The sequence below is a fragment of the Styela clava genome, chromosome 8 (genome assembly GCF_964204865.1).
Source record: "Styela clava chromosome 8, kaStyClav1.hap1.2, whole genome shotgun sequence".
Taxonomy (NCBI): Eukaryota; Metazoa; Chordata; class Ascidiacea; order Stolidobranchia; family Styelidae; genus Styela; species Styela clava.
The window spans coordinates 17,190,012-17,213,192 of record NC_135257.1 but is presented as its reverse complement, the minus strand read 5'-3'; the positions used below and the strand labels follow the sequence as shown (position 1 = coordinate 17,213,192).

General features: G+C 34.4%; 3 protein-coding genes across 5 annotated transcripts; all 3 read left to right on the top strand.

Moving 5' to 3' along the window:
- Positions 1–3,488: 3,488 nt before the first annotated feature.
- Positions 3,489–5,159, top strand: LOC144425655 (telomeric repeat-binding factor 2-interacting protein 1-like). Its single transcript, XM_078115099.1, has one exon. It carries the CDS (start codon positions 3,830–3,832, stop codon positions 4,934–4,936), a length of 1,107 nt encoding a protein of 368 aa, XP_077971225.1. The 5' UTR covers positions 3,489–3,829; the 3' UTR covers positions 4,937–5,159.
- Positions 5,160–6,007: 848 nt separating this feature from the next.
- Positions 6,008–13,623, top strand: LOC120345668 (DNA polymerase kappa-like). Its single transcript, XM_078115097.1, has 11 exons — positions 6,008–6,234; positions 6,622–6,763; positions 7,543–7,695; positions 8,000–8,119; positions 8,777–8,900; positions 9,467–9,600; positions 10,051–10,200; positions 10,938–11,137; positions 11,565–11,703; positions 12,153–12,279; positions 12,878–13,623. The coding sequence occupies exons 1-11, from the start codon at positions 6,092–6,094 to the stop codon at positions 13,621–13,623; spliced, it is 2,178 nt and encodes a 725-aa protein (XP_077971223.1). The 5' UTR covers positions 6,008–6,091.
- A 1,262-nt stretch (positions 13,624–14,885) lies between these two features.
- Positions 14,886–22,826, top strand: LOC120346325 (programmed cell death protein 7-like). Of its 3 annotated transcripts, none has more exons than XR_005569979.2 (7): positions 14,886–15,438; positions 15,865–15,969; positions 18,873–19,094; positions 20,025–20,403; positions 21,203–21,290; positions 21,983–22,181; positions 22,639–22,826. XR_005569979.2 is itself a non-coding variant. In XM_078115098.1 (7 exons), exons 1-7 carry the CDS (start codon positions 15,010–15,012, stop codon positions 22,662–22,664), a joined length of 1,332 nt encoding a protein of 443 aa, XP_077971224.1. In that variant the 5' UTR covers positions 14,886–15,009; the 3' UTR covers positions 22,665–22,826. The 3 variants fall into 3 exon arrangements, 2 of the variants coding, with proteins under 2 accessions (XP_077971224.1, XP_039271968.2); XM_078115098.1 differs by having other exon boundaries at positions 21,983–22,065; XM_039416034.2 differs by having other exon boundaries at positions 21,983–22,826.
- The last annotated feature ends 355 nt before the right edge of the window (positions 22,827–23,181 follow it).

Sequence of the window (23,181 nt, the reverse complement as noted above, 5' to 3'; positions counted from 1 at the left end):
GTTTCCTTCAATTCATCTGTTTATTTTTAACTGTCGAATTTTTGTTCATACCTTACTTGTTCCATATTGCTTTTTGATTTCAATTTTTACTTTTGCCAGTGTTTCATTCGATTCATCCGTTTATTTTTAATTGTCTAATTTTTGTTCATTCTTTACTTGTTCCATATTGCATTTCAATTTCAACCTACACCAGTGTTAGGTACTTTCAATTCTTCCGTTTTTTTGTTTTTGTTTATCCTTTTCTTGCATTGAAAATAAACGATCATAAAAGAACGAACTAGCATTTTGCAATAACTTAGGAGTAGTTAGTGAAATATATACGAGTTATAATAAAGGACACAAGAATAAATAGTTAAGCTTCGCGAAGCGGCAAGAGTAACGTCACGTACAAACGTCAGTATTCAACACGCAAGACAGGTCTTGGCGGCGTAAGGTCTATTCAGCGACGTTGTCACGCGTCATTGCTTACGCAGACATTTCTCTCTCACGACGAGTTGACGCAAAGAGAAAAGTGGCCATCCGAAGTTAGATAATTTTAGAATAGACGAATAAAGACAATAATTTCAATGAAAAAAGGCTTTGATGGATATGGAACCGACTTTATCAAGACGAGAATAGCCACAATGTATTATATTCCAAATTTGGCTTCAGTTGAACAACATGCGGCGGAGATATTGTTCAAAATATAGTGAAATCATCCGAAGTTAGCCGGGTTTACGGTATTTGGCAAGCTCTATAACGTGATTGTGAGTTTGTGACGTCGTAGTGACGTAAATTTTGGATGGCGTAGTCAGGTGAGGGTTAGAATTGGCATGTCAAAAAATTGTCATGCCTCGTCCACTAGAAGTACGTTAGGTACGAAACTACACGAGACCCTGATATTGCTAACCCATTTAATACTGGTACACAAATATCGAAAACCAGACTATCCAATTCTTTTCAATATCATATTTGATAATTCCCAGTATTGTCCAATGCCATAATGAATTTCATATTAATTGCATAAAAAAACACCTAAACACCCTACGGCCAATTCCTGTAGTTTCACTCCAAGCGTATGAAAGAGAACACTGACACATGAAATGTACCGGTACCGTATCTCCTTTGTGGTAATTGACAAACTACAGAATTAAGATGTTCACCACTTTCTGGGTTTACTTCATTACACTTCCCACTAGTTACCGGTACCACTCGGACAGAATATGTTACCACACAGACAGATGAAATAAATTCTGGCTAAATCTGATCCCCCCAAACCAAATAACAATGAAAAATCTGGAAGGAGACCAAAGTTATATATTTTTGCTGACCATGCAAAAAATCTGTCGCTAGAGGAGCCAAGCTGATATAGTTGACGACCCGCGAAATTCGTCAGTGTACAATTCATTATGTTTACTTTGCCTGTTTTGATATTTTGTTCAGTATAAAATAATGTGAAAACTTTTAATCACACGTTGATGGTGGGACTTTTTACCAGTTACAATAAAATCAGGAATAAGAAATATTACAGGAAATGATTTGTTTTATGAGGAAAATAACCCGATTTTGTTAGTTATCTATTTTGAATTGTGAATATTCACTGAATAATTCAGATATTCTAATTACGTTTTTGGTTATATTGAAAACACTGTTGGACAAATAAATAATATCAGACTTATGAAAAATAGTGAAACTTGTTTTTTAGACTTGAGAGAATTCTTCATTTTCAATTTGTGTTTTTATGGAGTTTTCAAAATAAACTATTTATCTATCCATCTAGGCCAGGGTGGTCCAAGGTTGTCGCCTTCGCGGGCCACAAAATTACTTTTTCATTGTTCACGGGCCACAATAGTGTCAGAAATAGGTAAACGAGGCAATACAAAACAAACACTTTTATTGCAGTATTGCGCAAACAATTGATCATTGTTTGTCATTTATCACACTAAAACATGCAAAATACACTAGAAAAAGTACTGAAACATGCAACAAAAGTTTTTCTATAACTACATACAATGTAAGATTTGAAACTCTTCAAAAATGCTCCTGCAAATGCAGAAATGTAAGTGCTATTGAACATTGATGGAGTTCTCATTGCTTACATGATAGTGTAGGCAATATCGTTTCAGATTATATTTGCCATAACTGCAGATTGATTGATTAGTTTTTTTTATCAAATGTAAGGTACAGGAGAGTAATTAACAATTTTTCTGACAAATTGGAAGAATTTTTTGTAGCTAATACTGTTTAGGCTGGTTGCAAAAAATCACCGGAAGCAATTATATTCTCAGGCCACAACATTAATGTTTAGTTATTATAACTGTTAGAATATAATAATATTACCAACCAAAAAGATAGAAAGCCAGTGAACAATTTGGAGCACCCAAGCACACTCGCTAGTTGGTTTTTTAGCTAGCCGTGACACTAGTCTATTTAGTGACATTAGTGATGTCGAAAAGATTTCCTGATTAATTTTATGGCGAAACAACACCAAATGCGATTTTTTGATTACCCTTCAGCAAAGGCGACGCGGGCCACAGATAATGACGCTGCGGGCCACATGTGGCCAGCGGGCCTGGGTTTGGACCACCCTGATCTAGGCTATTACATGCCATTGTTACGAGAAGAGAGTTCAATAGGTTACTATCAAATTATTGTGTTTTTTCTTGCTATTATTAGTGAGATATAAATTTTGGCTACAAAGAAACTCTGAACTAAGGTAATTTTTTCTTTTTTTTCTACATAAAATACCGTACCTCATTATATAAATTTTTCTAAATATGAATGGAATGTATATAATAATGATTATTGAATGAAAGATTAACATTATAATTGTTTGTATGCTTATGCAAATCGTTACATTTTTTCTTTATTATTTGATAGGCCTACCATGATATCTGGATAAATGGAGAATTTTTTTAAATTCTGATGTACCAGTGCAATGATTTTATTTTGTGTAGTCATGTGACAAATATAAATACTACTGTATTATCAACAATATGAAGAATAGAATGAAAAATAGTTTTTCCCATTCCCAATTTTCTGCGAACAAATTATAAATATTTCAACTGTATGAAATAACTGTTATATCTGTATATAAATCATTCATGCTTGGTCAATTTAGAAAAAAACTCTTGAACCATATTCTTTATCAATGTAATAGGTAAAAGAAGTATGCTAGCATAAAGTGTGTGATAAAGTTATTATTGCTTTCGTCTTTTTTCTATTCTTAGTTTCTAAATCCTATTGAAAAATATTCACTGTTTGCTAAATTAGCTCGATTGTGTAATTACCTGTACTCCTGTAGGTATATTTTTGTATTTATGTTGATGAATCCATGTAATTTTTCCATAAGATATAGGCTACATTGTATAAGGATATCAGTTATATTTGCAAATGATAAACATGCAATTATAAAATTAAGAACTGGATAAATAGAGACTACTATTCGTCATTAGTCATTACACTAATCATTCTCAATAGCTATAATTGAAATGGAAATGAAATGTATTGTATACGATTGTCAACCTAATGAATTGTTCATGGCTTGCTAAATTATTGTTGCTGTTATTATCGTAGTTGTTGTTGGGCTGATTGTCAAGGTACAAAGCTCTTATCTCTGCATCTGTTGAACAGATCAATTTCAAATCTTCTGTATGGAAACGTGAAAGCAGTTGCTAGCCATATAGTTTCAAATTTTTTTGAAGTTCAGTTGGACGCTTTTTATTACTTGACGTTGACGACCACCCCTTTGTTGCTCATTCATCCATCTTTATAGCAAGCTTTGTATACTGGTAGCATTACTCTCTTGTTTCACTTATGAACAGATTTAAATTTATGTTCAGTTTTCGTAATGGTTTCTACTCATGACGATAATAGTGGATTATTTCAAAATGAAGACGAGACACCTATGGTGTTTGTTATTAGACCATGTTCAATAAAAGCAGAAGTCAAGAAACACATTATTCAGGGCGGTGGTTTGTGTTTTCCATACATAGAAAAAGTACCTTTTGGTTATCGAGATAATGCCATATTCCTTCTACCTGATGGAGAAGTCAGTTGGAAGGAAAATACAATATCTGCAAGATATATTCTTGATTCTGCGAACAGCGGAAGCCTTATGCCACAGGAGAGATATCATTGTCGACCTAGTAATTACAATGTCAATGGCAACGATGCTGAAGGACGAATGACTTATACAAAAACAGAAGATATCAATATTTTACTCTATGTTCGAGATTCCAAGCTGAAAGATAAACGTAAATTATCAGGAAATGAATTTTGGAAAAAACTTGAGAAACAAAATATGTTCCAACTGAAAGGACGGTCCTGGCAATCACTGAGAGATAGATATTTAAAACATTTAAAAGGACGTGAATCTTCATATCCACTAGAGGGCAGGGTTTTGGGTCCATTACCCACACCTCCTCAGAATAGAAATACTACAATGCCTGGTACGAGTGCTAAATCAACATCAATTCCTGCTCAACTTGATATTGTTACAACATCGGATCTCGAAGAAAAGAGACCGGGATCATTTTTAGCTGAAATCGAAAGCAGAAGGAATAGTTTATCTCCTGGACTATCACAAAAAGAATATTATGTATTAATAAATGACTTTGTGAAATCTATGCAAAAAGTTACAAAATTGGACTCAAAATCAATTTATAAAGTGTTGTTTAAATGTAACGGCAATGAGGATATTGCCAAATATTACATATATCAGGGAGAGGTACCTGAAGGGTTCCATCTTTTCACAGACTCTGAAGATAAAATTCTTTTGAAATGTTTATTAAATCCAACAACTTGTGACGAAGAGCCTGCAAGAAAACTTGCTAAAATTTATGGTGAACGACCCGTGACAGACCGTGCTGCAGCTCTTCTTGGTGTTTCTAGAAATGATTTCAATTATATGCAAAGTATTCCATTAAAGAATGCCAAAATGGATGAGAATAACTGACCAATTCACTGTTGTTATATTGTTTGTTATGATTCTAAATTGTAGTTTATTGTACTTGGATTTGTAATTTATTGTTTATATATCATTACAGAAAAAGTTATTAAGTTCAATTGAAACACAATCATTTGCACTAAATACTACCTAAGTCGTTTCAAACTTTTAAAAAATTTGATATTGTTAAGAATTTCCTAATCTGACATCCTCACAGAGGCCTTTTATTTACATAGATGTCATTGATCTAAACCAGCGTTTCCCAAACTGTGTTCCGCGAGCGTTCTGTGGAGAAGGAATCAAAAATGTCGCCATTGCGATCTAGGGATCGTGAAGTTGTTGCCCATCTGACCGTTCAATTTCGCGTCATCGTTGGCCTAAAGCGGACTAACTAAGGTAGAGGAGTGACATTTTCGTTAACTGTCGGCGTAGCTTTTTGACTGTTAAGTACAGCAATCCTTTTGGTTTTGTTATAAGCAAACAAGTGGGTCTAAAGAATAAAGGCCAAGGGTCAACTCTTCTTCCTCCGTCTCTGCCTGGCTTTACTATGAAATGCTGAAAAATTACTTATGTTCGCTAAATTCAATTCAGCAGATAAATAAACTGCAGTTCGCGAAATTGCAGCAAGTACTTTTATCTCCATTAGAGGTAACATTGGAGGCAAACACTACGTGATGGAAAGTAAACGACATAGACAGGTAAAAAATTGTGAATTGGTGAATTTATTGATTCATATACACAGCATTCTAATTAGAAAACAATAAAACATTTATAATAAATGTAATATGTAAAATATTCAATCATATTTACGGTTTAACCATAGTAGTATATATTTACGATTTAACATATTTACGGTTTAACCATAAATATATACTAGCGAACCCATTGGGAACCGCTACATTACACCGTTTTTCTTTATCAATTTTAGCTTTCCATTTTTTGGTGTTCTGCGAGGCGAGATAAAAAGTCTAAGTGTTCCGTGGCCGAAAAAGTTTGGGAAATGCTGGTCTAAACCATCAAAAAATACGAATGAATATTGGAAATGATTAGGCATATATTTAAATTTTTAATGCGGGTTAACTTTGTTACCTAACTTCCTGTTAATAACCACATTTATTTTTTTAGTTTTAGATTTACAGTCATTCTATTGCTTAGGCTATTAAAATGAATTCGGCAATTAGTTCTGAAAATGATGTGAATGATGAAGATGGATTTGAAAGAAATAAAAATACTGCAGTTTTGTCTCGAATGGCATTGAATGACAATAAAGCTGGCATGAAAGGTCTTGACAAGGAGAAAATCAACAAGTCAGTGTGCAATATGAGTTTCTTATATTTTAATATCAATTTATCTTTTATGCATGAGTTACAATGTAAATTGGATGTTTTCATATGGCGTATTCATACATTTTTTACTCCAAGCAAGGCTCTACAAAAGTAGCCATGGATATAGAGAGAACTACTGAGTTTATACGATCACACATTTTCTACCATTTCAATTTTTCCCATGAGAATCATGTGAACCAAGTCCTAATAGAATCATTCATCCATGCAACATTAACAAACTTCGAAACGAATGCAGCTGTATACCACTACTGGAAATTATTCTTCAATGGATATCAATGATTTAGAGAACATATTTGTAATAAAATGATTACCGGTATTTTTTAACATCTTATCAACATTCCTGTTTAGGATTATTCATGAAAATTCAGTTGGTTCAAAGTTTTACGAAAATGAGAGAAAAAAGGATGCTCAGGTTGATGCAAGAATTCAGAAGATGTTGGAACAAGTTGAAAAACTCACTCCTGAGCAAATGGAAACATCTTTATGCAGAGTATGCATTCATGCATACAATTGTTATCCGATTCGTAGAACATAAAACATCATTATTCACAAAGTTGAATAATAATTTATTTTGAGTGGCGCTAAGAGAATTTAATTCAAACAATTTTACATGCATTTGAAGAGAGTCTCAGTCTCTCAGATAATAAATTTTTTTGTTTATATTAAATCAGTTCTCTTTGTAACTTAACTAGCCTATTATTCAATTGTATTTTTGCATATATCACAAATTTAAATGCTTATTTAAATAAGCTTGATTATAAGTGTAAAATAACTACGATAATAGTATTCTTAAAGCCATTTACACAATCAATTGTGGGTGTCTCAAAAATGTGGTGCCCCATATTTGTCCTAATTAGTCACACTTATCCCACCACATGTCCCACTCATATGAATATCATTTTCAAATGGTTCAATATAGCATTCGGCCAAGTTCCAAAGCATTAATCTACCCTAACCCGGTACATAGCATGAATTCCACCTCATATTATGCATACTTTACCATTTTTTCCACAATAGGTATTTCTTAGCATGCAATAGTACAGTTGGACAAATGTGACACAACATTTTTGAAACACTTATCAGTTGTTACTGCTTTCTCCACCTGTTTGAGGATCAGGATCATTAAACTGATCACTTTTCCTTGATTCTTGTTGTGAGAAATAGATGCTTGATCATGGTTCATCACATGATTTAGTTATTTTAGGGACTTCGCTCTGTTTCAAGATTCTATATTGAGAATTGAGATAATATCTTATTAATATATTTTAGACAAATGTTATTTTGAAAGAACTTGAATCATCCAGAGATTTATCACGAACAATAGTGCACATTGATATGGATGCATTTTATGCTTCTGTTGAGGAAAGAGACAATCCGGAATTAAAAAATAAGCCAATGGCAGTGGGAGGCTCAGATATGCTTGTAAGTGTATTGATTATTTAAAATATGCTTCATACTGCACCCTCCATTCTGCCTGTGTTCGATGGTTCAAATTCTCTTGGTAATTGATTACAAGAGAGCCTTCCTCCCATTCGAGCTTTTGCATCTGAAATAATAACTCGTTAATTTTCTATGCACATATCTGCTGTTGTTCACCACAAAATAAAGCCTTCGCCCTCCATACAACTTATAAAAATATCAAATTTCTATCTTATGTAAGTTTTTTTAGAATTAATTATAATTAATGATTTATTATCTATATTACTATTGATGATATTGATTTCAGTCAACCTCCAACTACATTGCTAGAAGATATGGCGTAAGAGCTGCAATGCCAGGTTTTATAGCAAAGAAATTGTGTCCTGAGCTGATTCTTGTTCCACTCAATTTTGGCAAATACAGAGAAGTATGAAGAATATTTTGTTTCAATTCATTTGTTGTTAGAAGGACCTTTCTATGAACCTTTTCCCGACCCTCAACCCCAGAAAAATTCTCTCTGTGCTCTACCATTGCAAAATTTTAGAGGATTATTTTTTCAAAAGTGTTTTCGCGAGTTGAGGCTAACAAATATTGAGGTTCATATAAAACAAGTCTAAAAACTGACAAATATCTAGCAAAACCTTGAAAATGTGAGTCGTGTGTGGCCCTCCACCCACTCTTATAAAGAAAACTTCCATAATTTATATGACCTTCTGGCAAGCACTTACGGAATGAATGAAGTAGGCTACTGTATACACACATGCCCCAAATCCACCTGAGTGAAAAGTCTGAGAGTCTGCTAAAATTTCAATTGTTACGTAAAAGGCACAAATCTATGCCCAGGAAAACACCTATCAGAACTTTTCAGTGTATGCTTGAACTTTTTTCTATTGCAACTGAAATATTATATCAGGCCCACAGGTTTCAGATAACTTAGATAGGATCTCTGGTCAGAAAATTTCAAGTCAATTTATATCAGTTATTTGTATTTCCTTGCAACTTTGCATAGACATTTTAGCTGTGAGAATTTTGTGTTCATTTTTCAATTTTTTCAATTTCTTTTTGTTCATTTTGTTTGTTCAAGGTAAGTGCTCAAGTTCGTGAAATTCTTGCGGAATATGATTCAAACTTTTCACCAATGGGTTTGGATGAAGCGTATCTTGATATAACATCATATTTGAAAACAAAGAAATCAACTTCTATGGCAAGTACAATATGAATTCAATATTGTTGGATGTTTATTTTTAGGATATTTTATTACGCTTACAATTTTGATGAGAAATATATGTTTTTATTTATTATTTATGTATCACATTGTTATTGAAAGTAATTACAAAATATATTTTATGGATGGGAATACTTTCCACGAACTTTTAGTTGGGTTTTGTTTTTAATTGAATATTTCTTTTAATGTGTATTTTTTCATCTTGTGAAATTACAAATTCTGTAAGGATTAGAAAGTATTTTTACTCACATTTTATAAGTGACTGACTCGACTTTACTCTTTTTGTCATAAAAAAGTAATCATAATTTTATAAGCCCATAATTTTCTCCCGATTTTCCTTATTTTAGTTCTACAACAAGTTCAAGGACTGTTTGTGTTAGCCAAGTGAATATACTCCCCGCCCATAGGTTTTAGTCCCGATATACAACTTGATGTAAAATAGGCGAACAAAATTAGTTACCTCCATATTGGTACACACATTTCTGGTGCGGCATTTATTCTCGTTGTTGTTCATTGTAGGATATTTTATTACACTATATCTTCAGGCAGATGAAACAATCATAAAAACTAATGCTTTGAAGGAACAGGATGAGATGAATCCCAGTCATCAATCCGATGAAAAAATTGGGTCTGGAACAGCAGCAGAAGAAGTTGTGAACGAGATGAGATCCAAGATTCAACAAGTAACAAATTCATTTCTAAAATTTTATTTTCAGTCATTTAATAGGATAGGATTTACATAATTATCCTGGGGTAGAGGAAAGTCGGTACTCCTGAAGTATGCGCACCAAGATGTCGCATAACCTGAACCCTAACCTGGTACACAACCTGAGACCAGGTTGTGCGCCACCTTAGTGCGCATACTTCAGGAGGTCCGGAAAGTCAATAATACGGCTTTATCATATTATGGCGAACCACGGCCTCTCGTGCGGGTACCGTGCCAAGTCGGGTTTGGGGTTAGTTAGCCAGTTATTTGTTTTCAGAAGCATGGACTCGATGGTGGAGAAAGCCGTATTTGACCAGCGGTCTCGTACATAACTCTCTCCTCATGGGATTCGAACCTGCGAACCCATGCAGGGTAATCAGAGGTGCAATGGTGAGCATACACTAAATAAAGTACATTTGTTTTCCAGGTAACTCAGTTGACTGCAAGTGCTGGGATAGCTTGCAATACTTTTTTAGCGAAAGTCGCAAGTGATATGAATAAACCAAACGGACAGTTTTATTTGGAACCAACAAGGGAAAGTGTCATGGAATTTGTAAAAAACTTGCCAATCAGAAAAGTTTGTTGCTTTTGCTCATTTATTTCCATATGCCACTGTTTAATAACATCTTTGAATGTACTAAATATAAACAGATTGTCGTGTTTACTTGTGTTGTAAACTTGTAACTCTCTAGCTGTAATCTTTGCACCTTTAGTTGAGTAACCTTGGTTTGTGCACATTTAAAAAAAATGTTACTAGTTTATAATTTTATCAATGCAATGAACTGTGACTTATGAAATAAGTGATTTTAAATATTCTGTACTTAGAAGCTGGAAATAGTTGTTAGAAGGCGAAAACTTTTATTATTTTTTCAAGTTTGCTATTATGGGATCCGATATTATTCTACCGAATTACCTCTGTTTTATTTCAATTCATGTGAGCACTGTTGTTATTTCGTCAAGCGTTTATCACGACCGACCTAAATTTGGATTTCGCAAGCCTGATGCTCAGACACAATTCATTGTAGGATGTGTAAAATAGGCTTAGTTACTGGTACTGCAATTGTTATTGGACAAACCTGTTTGAATAGGATATGATTTAAATATTTATCCTGGGGGAAAGGAAAGTTGATAAGACGGCTTAATCATATGGCAAACCACAGTATCCGGTCCGGTTACCATTCCATGTCGGATATCGGATTAGTTGGCCAGTTATTTATTCAGATGCATGGACTTTGGAATATTATGAATACCATTTGTTGAATCAATCTACCTTCACAGTGAAATGTTAATTTAACATGTTGTTGTATAACCCAGGTGCCAGGAATTGGAAAAGTCACAGAAAAAATGTTAAATGCCCTTGGAGTGAAAACATGTCAAGATATTTATGATAATAGAGCTGTACTTCATGCTGTATTTTCATCTGTAATGAGTAATTCCTTACTTAGAATTTGTATCGGCATTGGATCAACAATTTTGGAAAATGAATCTGAGCGTAAAAGCATCAGCACTGAGAGGTTTGCTATTTTGACGTAGTATTTGAAATTGTGATGCGTTAAATTCTTTATATCTTCCAATATGTTTACCCATATGATCAAAGGTGCAGCCAGGCTGTCCAAAAGCTTTTTTGTTTTAAAAATTTCCTTTTCATGACTCTGAAATTACCTTGGAGCTGCCATGATCACAACACTCATTGAAAAGGCTGACTGCAATCCACTAAAATTTTAGATGTGAGAGAGACCCCAAAATAAACCCTGGATGCGCGATTGTGTATAAGGACTCACAACTGTTTGTTGAAGGAAATTAACGAGTTTTCGACTACTGAATGCATTTTATAATTACAATAAACCATATGATTACGACATATTGCAATCTACAACATATTATTCATTTTTCTAATTTATTGCTATTATTTGAAATTGTCTATTTTTTTTTTTTCCACAGAACATTCCGAGATATATCAAACCATCAGGAAATGTTTCAAAAATGTGAGGAACTTTGTGAAGCTTTGGAAGCTGATGTCAAAAAAGCAGACGTCAAGGGAATGACTGTCACACTTAAAATTAAAACAGCTGCATTCGAGGTGCTTTTTTTTAACACAGAAGCACCCCTTGCACTCTGAATGAGGTCCTGATCAAGTCTATACCTAAGCTCGGCTGTGTGGAACATCGTGCTAAGCGTTGGGAATAGGCTCGCCACCGCACCTCTGATTACTTTGCATGATTTCACAGGTTCGAATCCCATGAGGGATGATTATGTGTGAGTGCGAGAGAAATGCTGGACTCCTCACTGCCGTAGGCTGGTTTACATACCTGCTAGTTGGTTACAGCATTCTCCACCAACAAGTCCATGCTTCCGAAAACAAATAACTGGCTAACTTGTGGTTCGCCATATGATTAAGCAAGTGACTTGATAGCATATGATGGCAAGTTTGTTCTTAATGCCTCGTATGCAGCAATCAATGCCTTACATGTACATATGTTTCCACTGCCAGTGTCTGTCTTAGAATAAACTTAGATATTTTCATTGTAGTTGCATACTCGCTCGAAAACCCTCTTTTATCCTGTTGGATGCAAAAGTGAGATATATCCTGTAATAGCTGATCTTCTTAAACAAGAACTGGCTGCTAACAAAGGACAAATGAAATTGCGCTTAATTGGTGAATATTTTATTATAAAAATATCTATCTCGAAAAAAATATTTTTTCAAAATTTCAATATGAGATAGTAACAAGTTCAAAAGCTCTTTAAAACCTACTTCTGGTTAATAGGAATCGTGTGTTCGTTGAAATTCTATACCAAATTAGTTGTGGAAGTATTGTTCACCGGTTGTGTATCGATTTATATTATCTGTGAAAATTTGAACATCGCAATTCGCAATGTTTTATTTTGTTTCTGCGGATTTATGTGTAACTTATGTAAGCTTGTTCCTATATTTCACTATTTTAGCAATAAAAGTTTTGCTTGTGGAGCATTGAAGTAGTTCTCTATTTCTATATGAGCACTTACTTAATTTGAAGAAATTAGTTATCATATTGCGGAAAAGTTTTGATAATTTTTTTTAAATGAGCTAAAATTACATTTTGTGGAATAATTTGATGCATTATTTTAAATTTGTTTGTATTGTGACAAAAAATATTCATTAATATTTTACGGGAATTATTACGATAGGTACGATAGTTTATAATGTTAGTGTATTAAAAGGAGCATGAAGATATTGTATCTGTATCACTCTTCCAATATCATTTCCTTCTACAGGAGTTGGACTTTCTAAACTCTCAAATGCTGGAAAAGATAGCCAACAGAAATCTCTGGATTATTTTATCCAGAAAGTGAAAGCGAAAAAGAAATCACAAGACACAGATACACTTGCAAGTAGCATTAAAAACAGTGAATATCACCCTGATTCAAGCCTAACTTCTTCTGCCGTCACTAGTTCTGAATGTGAAAGCATTCAAACTACAGATCTTGAGGATGGTGGTCAACGTGAAATTGTGAATGGCGCAAATGCAAGCACAACTTCTTCAAATGAAGAACCTTCTGAACACATTTTAAACCCGTGCAATGATGCAGCAGATAAAGAGATCAACTGTCCAATATGTGAAAAGGAATTTAACGATCTGTGTGCTCTTAATAAACATTTGGACGAATGTGGAATTACGCAAAATAATAAAAATGGATATTTGGAAGAGCATACTGAAATAGAGGAGAATAATTCTGTAAATAATAATGATTTAACTCAACAAATAACGTGTTTTACTTGTCCGCTATGCAATGCTACATTTTGTTGTCAGGATATAACCTTGGAAAAGTTTAATACTCATGTAGATTCTTGTCTTAATAGAAAAACTATTATGGAACTTGTTAAATCTGAATCTAATTATGCGAACTCAGATTCAGAAAAGACAAAAACTAAACGGAATTCTAAGACTTCGGGGCCTCCTAGGAAACGACAGAAAACAATGTCAAAACCGTCTCGCACAATAGATAAATTTTTCAAATAGTAGATTTTTGCATTTTATGTATTAATTGATTGAGGCATTTGTGGATTGCTCCATTTCGAAGTTTCAGTATTACTTGATTTTTTGCCATTGAAATCTTTATTTGCTATGTTTGTGATTGATTCTATTTGGGCGTTCCAGAAGTGTGTGTAGTGTGTACCAATATCGAGGTAACTAAATTTGTTCGCCCATTTTACATCAAGTTGTGTAAAGAGACGGAAGCCTATGGGCAGGGGTGTGTATATTCACTTGGCTATCACAAGACAGTCCCTGAACTCGTAATAGAACTAAAATAAGGAAAATCTGAATAAAATTTTGGCCTAACTCTAACCTGGTACACACACTAAGGGAGTACCCTATTTTGTATTTGTTCTTCTTTCCTCGGCTGTTCTTACAGCTCTTAAGAAAATGAAAAGCAACTTGGTAGGAATGCTTGGTTCATGCACTAGATAAGAAGCTCTTATGTCTAATTTTATTTCCAAGAACTTCAGTTGCGTGGAATTCACTACCTCAGTGGTTCACAAACTTTTAACGCCACGCCCTCTTTTTAGAATTTGTCAAGTCTCATGCCCCACCTCAAAAATAACTAGCTATCAATAAGCTACAAATAACAGATAGTAAGGCAAAAGAATGTTTTAATCAAAAAACACATTGAAAATATTTGAATGGAACGTAAAGAAATAAGTGAAAAGTTTTTAAATGTAAATATCCAAAAAAGAGCGGGCAAGATCAAATCTAGCAAATATTTTTAATTAGCTTCATGTCCCTACCGTGGGAGAACCACTGCAATACCTAATTGCTATTTTCCTGACTATACTAACTTGAACAGCCTCAAGTTTCACCTCACCAGTAATTGCCAACATCTAATGCACCTCAATTATTCCATAGAATCCCAGTATCTTTCGACACTTCATTGGTCATTCATGTTTTTTCTCACAGATCAGTCTACTTTACTTCAGATGAGTGTACATGACCTTGCTTGGGCGAATCTTCCTAATTAAAGTCTGCTATTTTAAAACCCATCCAATTTATTACAACCAACTTGATTATTATTTGCATAGTGATGTTTAGTTCATTTACTATTTTCTTATTAATTTCTAAATTATTTTTCAATTTTTTGATATACACATGGTTGAAAAGTTGCTTTACCTCACTTCATATTATTTTTTTGATATAGTATTTGTTTTCATTGGAATTTTAGTTTATTCAATCATTGTTTGCTATTTATTGTAAATTTTCCAGCATCTACTGCCAAATCTAAAACTTTAACGATAGGCTTATAAGCATGCTTTACAACATAGTTCATTGCTGTCTATATATTTATATATTAAGTTGATTAAAGAAAAACTAAACTTCTATATTTGTTATAATTTAGATTAAAGTTACAATATGTTTAGAGATCACCGTTTTCCTCCACCAAATATGCCTTACCCACCACCATTTTCCCCACATCTACCACCCCCACCTTTTACTCCAACGATGCCACCTATGCCTGGCTTTCAACAATGGCTCCCTGGGCAACATTCAACACAGCAACACTCTATTCAAAGACCTTTCATGCCAACCCCTCCGCCAATTCCAGGAAGAGCTTCACCATACGAATATTCCAACTCTGTGCGATTAACACCTCCATCTCAACCTTGGATGAAAGATAATAGATCAAATCTGACTATGCAATGGAATTCTAATCCTCAACAGCCAAAGCCTGCAATGATAATGCAGTCACAAAACGAATCAGATAAAATTTGGCTGCAGAATTTTGTTCACAAATGCAAAATGTCTTCTGAATGTCAAGATTCATCAGTAAAATCAATGACAGTAAGTACAGTGGATGTAACACTGTAACGCCGCATTTAATTTGTTTGGTTACGTACATCTGTTTGCCTTAATCCTAAAGTCTATGACAGTAAGTATACTTGATGAAACACCACATTTATTTAGTTTGTGTAATACATCTGAAACATTGTTTACCTCAATTTCTGATGTTCTGGACTACTTGCAGGGTGGTTTACATAACTGTGGGTGGGTTACGGCTTTCTCCACCACAGAGTCCATGCATCTGCAACCGGTAAATGGTTTTGCTGTTTCCATACCCAACATGGACGTGTATCTGATTAATTTGTCTAGTCAAACTTTTTTCCCCTTTGGATTAACATGAGATCATGTTCTTGTTGCACTGTACACTTTACCATGCTATAACCGAGTGTCAAAGTGAATGAGCTTTGAAAAAATAAACATTTACAGATTTCTCAAGTTCGAGATCTACATGCAAAAGCTTGTGAGCTAACAAATGAGCTGAAGGGTTTATCGAGCACCAATTTAGATGATCCAAGGACACTTATTGTAAAGGTAAATATTTATACTTTAATTACTAGGATATGCTGAAATTGAACCACAAGTCCTTGCTCCTTGTATAAACAGTGTTGAGCTTAGAAATAACATATCTTCATGAAATAGCAAATATATTTGTATTCTAAATGGATAGCGAAATGTGGCCAAATTATGTTCAAATCTAGATTTCAATGGGAAAATTAGATTTTTTTCAAATTACTGATTTTTCATACTTTGAAGCAGCAGGCATTGTCGTTTCTGTTTTCATGATTCAGTACCATAAACAGGGTGACCATAAAGACACGCACCAAGGTAAATATCAAAATTCTGAAGATACAAAACCTTTGAATCATTTGATCTTGACACACTGTCTTCTCTGATGACCTTCTAAAATTAGAATGTGTCACTTAATGATGTACATCGGCGTTTATAGATTGGAAGTTTTACTTTATGGCCCCCCCTGTATTACTGTGAAATAGGCTTGCACGTAATTTACGGATTTACGGAATTACGTAATTATTTTGAGTTACGGAAGGGAAGTTACGAATTCCGTAAAGTCGTAATTATTGCATTGAAACGAGCTTTCTTCAAAGCAGTCAATTTCGTCGATTGCGAAAAATGAAAGCTCAACAAGTAGAAGTTAGAGTTCCGGTATTCGCAGCCGTTTTTCTCTCTCTTGTTACGTAGGTGAAGGAGGGCATGACGCGTTGCCATTCACTAACCTATTATCAACTTCTCTGGCATGGCCAATGTAAATTATTAACGTAGTTAAGGGGGAAGAACTGAGTAGGGCCGTTTGACGCCAACACACCTGGTTTTAACTTCTCCCGTAACTTAACCGTAGATAAGAGATAGAATTGCGTTGGGACCGATTGACGCTAACACACCTGGTTTTAACTTCTCCCGTAACTTAACCGTAGATAGGGGATAGAATTGCGTTAAGACCGTTCGACGCCAACACACCTGGTTTATACTTCTCCCGTAACTTAACCGTAGATAAGGGATAAAATTGCGTTAAGACCGATTGACGCCAACACACCTGGTTTCAACTTCTCTCGCATCTTATCTAGCATGGCCATGGCCAATGTACATAATAACCGTAGATAGGGGGAAGAATTGTGTTAAGACCGATGGACGCTAACACGCCCGGTTTCAACTTCTTCGGGTGAAATGACTAATGAACGCAGGAGATCAATCTTTCAAACATGGTCTATCAAACATTTGTATCCATTTTACTTTTATTTATTATTTACTTGTTCCAGTTTTCCGTTACTTATGGTATATATGTTCCGTTTCTATTTCATTTTATTTTATAGTCACGCGTTTAAATAGTGGGAATTCCCCACCAAGTGTGGATTAGCAATGCTTAACCATTCTTTAATGTTAATATCAACACTTGATATATGAACATGGAATATCATACTGTTTTTGGCTGTTTTATTTCATACTTAGGGTATAAACAGGAAAATATCCATAACCTTTCAACACGACGATTTTGTGAAATTTAACGAAGAGCTTTCGCGACGAATTGGAACCAAATAAGCCAAAAGAGCGATTGATCACTCGCGCCAATACCTCGCCGTGATAATTAATGTCGCGCTTATCAAATAGCAATATGACGACAAAAGAGAGATTGCGTAATGAACCAACGCAACTTCGTCTTCTCGGCATCGGTAAAGCGATTGAGACGGCAGAGAAACAGCAAAACGACGGATTCCTCGCGGACCGCAAAAAAATTTAACTGCTATCATATATAATCAAATATGAGCCAGTGTGTTTATTCTGTGCGAGATCCATTTTCTATTACAAAATCTTGATGTTCTGTTAACGGTTTTATCGTTATATATCAGTCCGGACTTGGTCTTGCGCATGATGTTTTTCACAATTCCTCTCAATATTTCGGCCATGTATGATTAACTGTCTTACCAAATGCGGCAACTTATTTTGATTTATCGTCGACTTGAATACCACCGGCACTCGACCAAACTTGTGTCAATCTTGGCCGATAGGATCGCCGACTTGAGTTAGCAAATTAATGTCGTGAGTGTAAAATAAATGTCACAAAATGCATTGTTTTGCGATATAACTTTTGTATTTTCGGAGAAGGCATATCATATAAGTTCGATATTTAAACTATACTCAAATAAATAATATTTAATCTAAATTTATCGCAAATAATGTTTTAAACATTCAGTCCGCGAAATGATTAAATGTAAAATGAAGCATGGTAATCGGAATATCGTCAATAAGTCGACATCAATAATTATTATTATAAAATGCTAACAAGGCAGTAATGTCGGATAATGCAGAAGACGCTGCAAAAACAAGTCTTCGTCGCGAGGAAATCGCAAGTATAATCAAATGAGTGAATACGCTCGTCGTTGGTTAATAAATTAGAAACCCTTAATTTTTATTCAGTACTAAGGTGGTTTTAAAAAACTATCGTTTTCATAAATAACCGTATACCAGTGTCGGTATTGATAAAATAAAATTGATCGCATAAAAATGGGACGGTTAATTTGCGAAGGTGATAAAGGAAATCAAAGCTAACACAAAAGATAAAAATCAGAATAAAATTAATTTGAATTCACTCCTTGATATTTGTCTTTAACATCTGCCGATGGCGTGTAGTACTGCCAAGAATATGAAAACCCAACTTCAATGTCCCATTCGGAAAAGAAGTGGATTCAATTGGTTGTTATGATAGGTTTAAATGCGTGGAAAAATATCACAATTACGGGGTCATTACGTAATTGATTTTGCCGTAATTACGGAATTGATTTTTGTCAATTACGTGCAAGCCTACTGTGAAATATTAATTGGATTATAGATGTCACATATTGAACAATATAGGAGCTATATAAGGTTTATCGATAAAATATAAAAAACATTCTTTTTTTGTCTGTTAATGTTTTTAACAGGCAGAGCTGGATAAGGTTTTGTCCAAACTCTCAGATGAAGCCATGGTGTCGAATCTTTCAGAAAAATTACGAAAACGAGCGAAGAAAAGGCAAAAAATGAAAGAAAAAAGAAAATCAAAGTATTTGGAGAAGCAACAATTACAAGCCGATCTAGAGCAAAAACATAAGGAATTCGATGAATGGGTCAGAAAACAAGCAGAATTAGAACAAAGACAAAAACGAGTGAGTTGAAAAATTCGTAAATTAATATTTCCATTAGGAGTCAAAATACAAGATTCTGTTACGTTGCCATTTTTAAATATAACCTCGCCACAAGCAGGGCATGGGTTCTATCATTCTATGGCAGGCTCTAAACCCCATTACCGGCATCATTGACGTACTTTTTTCCTAGTATTAATCTCTTCCTAAAACTCATGTATGAAGCGGTTGTAATATCTGGTAAGATGCAGCTCGAAGGCTCACTTGCCAATCTATTGTTTTGACTTTTAAACTATGCTCAAAAACAATATTTAACATCTTTTAACCTTTTTTCCCTCAAACAATGCATAAAAGACTCCCTAAACCGCGAGCGAGTCAAGTTGAGTCACAGGTCATCAGAGTCTCTATTTGAGTCTCGAAGTCTGGCCAATCACTATGAGTTTGTTGATTAGTCATTTCATATAGATAACTTGAATCACTGATTCCTAAATGAATATTTAGTAAGTCAAATTGAGTGAAGGACTAAAGCCTAGGTTAAAGTAATGTTGCTTCCAGGACTGAGGAGCTGGATATAAATTACGATGGCTCCAGGTCTGAAGCTTTATTTTTTAGCTTCACAGTCGAACTACCATGACACGTCAGTCCAAATTTTGAAATTTATCTTCAGTTATACTAATTCAACTTGAAACTTAACAAATTGAATTTAAAAAAAATATATGCTGAATCTGAGAGGGATAGATTTTATTTATTTATACAGTGTATCACAAAATTATAAATGTGGAAAAATAATAAGATGGGTAGGAAGGAGCTGAAGCTACTAACATTCCTGGTAGCTTTGGCTCCAGCTGCGACTCCCATCCCTGGTTGCTTCATATTGTCCAATTTTGTTTGCTTCAAACTTATATTTTAAAGCTTTTTCTTCCTAACAATAAATAACAATTATTGTTTTACCAGGAAAAAGAAGTACAAAAACAGCTGGACAAGCATTTACAAGAAATTTCTCAAAGTAAAGAGAAGTTGAAAAAATCCCTTGAAATAATAAATGCTCTGGGAAAACTTCGAAAAGTAAGAAAAGAATCGGCTATTCAGAAAGGACATCAACAAGCATCAGAAACTCATGATAAAGTTTTTTCAAATGCACATTCAGAAGCTAAAGATTATATTGTGTGTACTTTAGCTAAATTTAATCAGGAAGAAAAGTCATTGAGAAGTTTTCTGGAAGAAGAGCATAAGAAAGAGGAAGATAAAATTAAAAAACAAAAATCAAAAGTTGAAGAGGAGAAACATAATGATTGGAACAAACATCGTTGGGAAGTCTTGTTCGGAACGCATGGTAAATGCTATTGTCACTTTTGCAGTAATATTTTATCCTATTTTCTACAGCAAAATCGTCATATGTGGTCTTAACATTTTGATATAGCATTTGAAGTCGATGATCCAGCGGTTAAATCTTTGGGCTTAAACCTATTGGCATCTCAGATTACACATTCCTGATTTGAATCCCACACCTCACCCAGGGTGTAATAAATTGGATGGTAATGCTCAACTGGAAAGATTCCTGGAGTGGTGGCGTCTTACATACCGTTAGATAACAGTGGTCACTTGTACAGTGCCTTGCTCAGAGTGAAGAGTGTGAATAAGCGATGTATAAATAAGTCTGCTGAGGACTGGTGATCAAAACACAGCGGTTTTTACAATTATTGTTTTGCCCTTGCACAACTTGGTGCTCCTGTAATGATTCTGAAATTCAAATGCATTCAAAATAAGTTTTGAAAACACTCAGTCTGTAACTTTTTTCCATTGTCCTATTCTTCAAACGTAACTGATAGAATAGATCTGAATTTCTATTTTGTCATATGCAGAAAAATGTTCAGTAACACTAACCACACCCTGTTCGCCTTTTCAGCTCTTGTGATCAAATAGTTTCAAAAGTTTTTAAAGCATTTAGTAATTTTTTTAGTATTCTATATACAAGTTCTAAAAATTGAAGTTGATTTGATTTCTTTCACCAGCATTTCATTCACCTTAGATCACCAAGTTTGCACGCTGTAGCTGAGTGCAGATCTAGTCTGTTAATTGATTTAGAACTGGAAAAGTATTTTGCTGTTTGACTAAATTACCATTTCATTTAGATCAACTGAATGCTTTTGATTCAATGTGGCCAATACAAGAATTACACAAACAAGCCAGTTCAACGTTATTTGCGCTGACAAACACTAGGTATATTATGGAGCAATCAATTCCTATTTTCATACATATTTATGCTAACTTTTTCTGCGCTTGGTTTGCTTTCTAACAAAAAATCCCTGAAACTGGTATAGTTTTTCCATTATTGTTTTGAAATATTGCCGCTGTTAACTGCTTGAAATATGGAAGTGAACAAATATTAACAATACATAAAGCAAGTCTTGATAATGACCAATTCATACCTAACTCTCATATTAATATCTCTAGCGTGATGTTTGTATGAATTTCAGGACAATTCCCAGTTAATCACCCTGTGAAACTTTGAAGATATCTGTTCGTTTTTTTTTCAAAGTTGGATATACTCACAATTTGTGTTAGTCCCAATATTACTGCTATATTTGGTCTTGTGTCTTTCCTTGCATTTTATCCGGTACTCCCGAAGTATGTGAGCCAAGATAGCAGACACGGAACGTAGTATGTGTACCAGGTTAGGCCATAATTTATTCCAATTAGTTCCTTATTTTAGTTCTATTACAAGTTCGAGGATTAGCTAAGACACTCCCGTAGTATTCGTACGTGAAATTATGGCCTAACCCTAACCTGGTACATCTACTACGTTCCGGTGTCCGCCATCTTGGTTCACATACCTCGGGAGTACCGTACCTTTCATCTATGCTTAAATGTCATAGCTGACCTAATTTGAGAATACTCCAATTATTTTCCAGGCAACAATGGGACCAATTCATTTCTAGCTCTGGTACCAGAATACCTACAAAATGGTTGGAGCCTCCAGTTTCAACAGATGATGGTTGGAATAGTTACCTTGATGATGACTCTTGATTCTACATCGATTATACTATATCCTTTGTACTATCCCTGGGTTCAGTGGATAATAGTATAGTATAAATTACATCCATGCGTTAGGTATTAAAAAAATTTAAGCCGTTTATTTGAAGTACAACTTTATAGTGGTGTTCAAATGAGAATGGAAAGAATTCAGATTGTGTGACTGAATGTTTGCTTCACGGAATGCAAGAAAATAATCACTACAGAGCCATTATATATGTATTTGGACTTGGGACAAGTGATGTGACCTAAGAATAATTTTGAACTCCTGAAAGGAGTGTGTGGTACTGATTTTTAGAATGTTATGAAGACCGGGAGAAAAATTATTTCCATTTTGGGTTTTTTTTTTCAAACATTTTAAAATTTATGAGGAAGTTCAGAAAAATTGATATTTACGGTAATTAATTTTGAATCTTGGACTACTTTGCATATAATTTTATCCAATCTATTAACTCAGGTCTTCAATTCATTCATATTGCTATTATTTTTTTCACTAAATCATTTTAACAGCGTTTTGTTTTATTTTTACATAAAGTATTCAGAATCCATGCAACTGGGTGAAGAAAGACGAATAACAACTGTTCAAAGGACATGCTCATTGCATTGTACTGGTTTAAAAAGGATCTAAGGCAACGAATCATTCTGTGTACTTTTAACAAAACCATGACAACGAATGCCAGTCTATTGAAATTCAACTGAATTATAGCTGATATCTTGCATAAATTCGTGTCTGCGTATATACATGTGTTTGCATTATGTTATGTTAAGGGCTGGGAGTTGTTTTGGTAATGTTAAGGGATTTTGGGGGATTCAGATTAGTCATCGGAAAAGGCTGTATATTTATTAGAGTAGACCTTTAAAGAAATTTTACACCTTTACGGTGATATATTCTTTCAAATATTGGAACTTTGAATTGTGACCATAACTTGTTATAGGATTTTTCTCCAAAGGAAAGAGTTTATAACCAAACCAGGACTCGTCCAGTAATCAGCCTGGGTGAGATATTGACATGGATGACCAGACAATTAGTTTAAATATATGGAATTCAACTACTTGACCGCATGACATGATAAGCGAT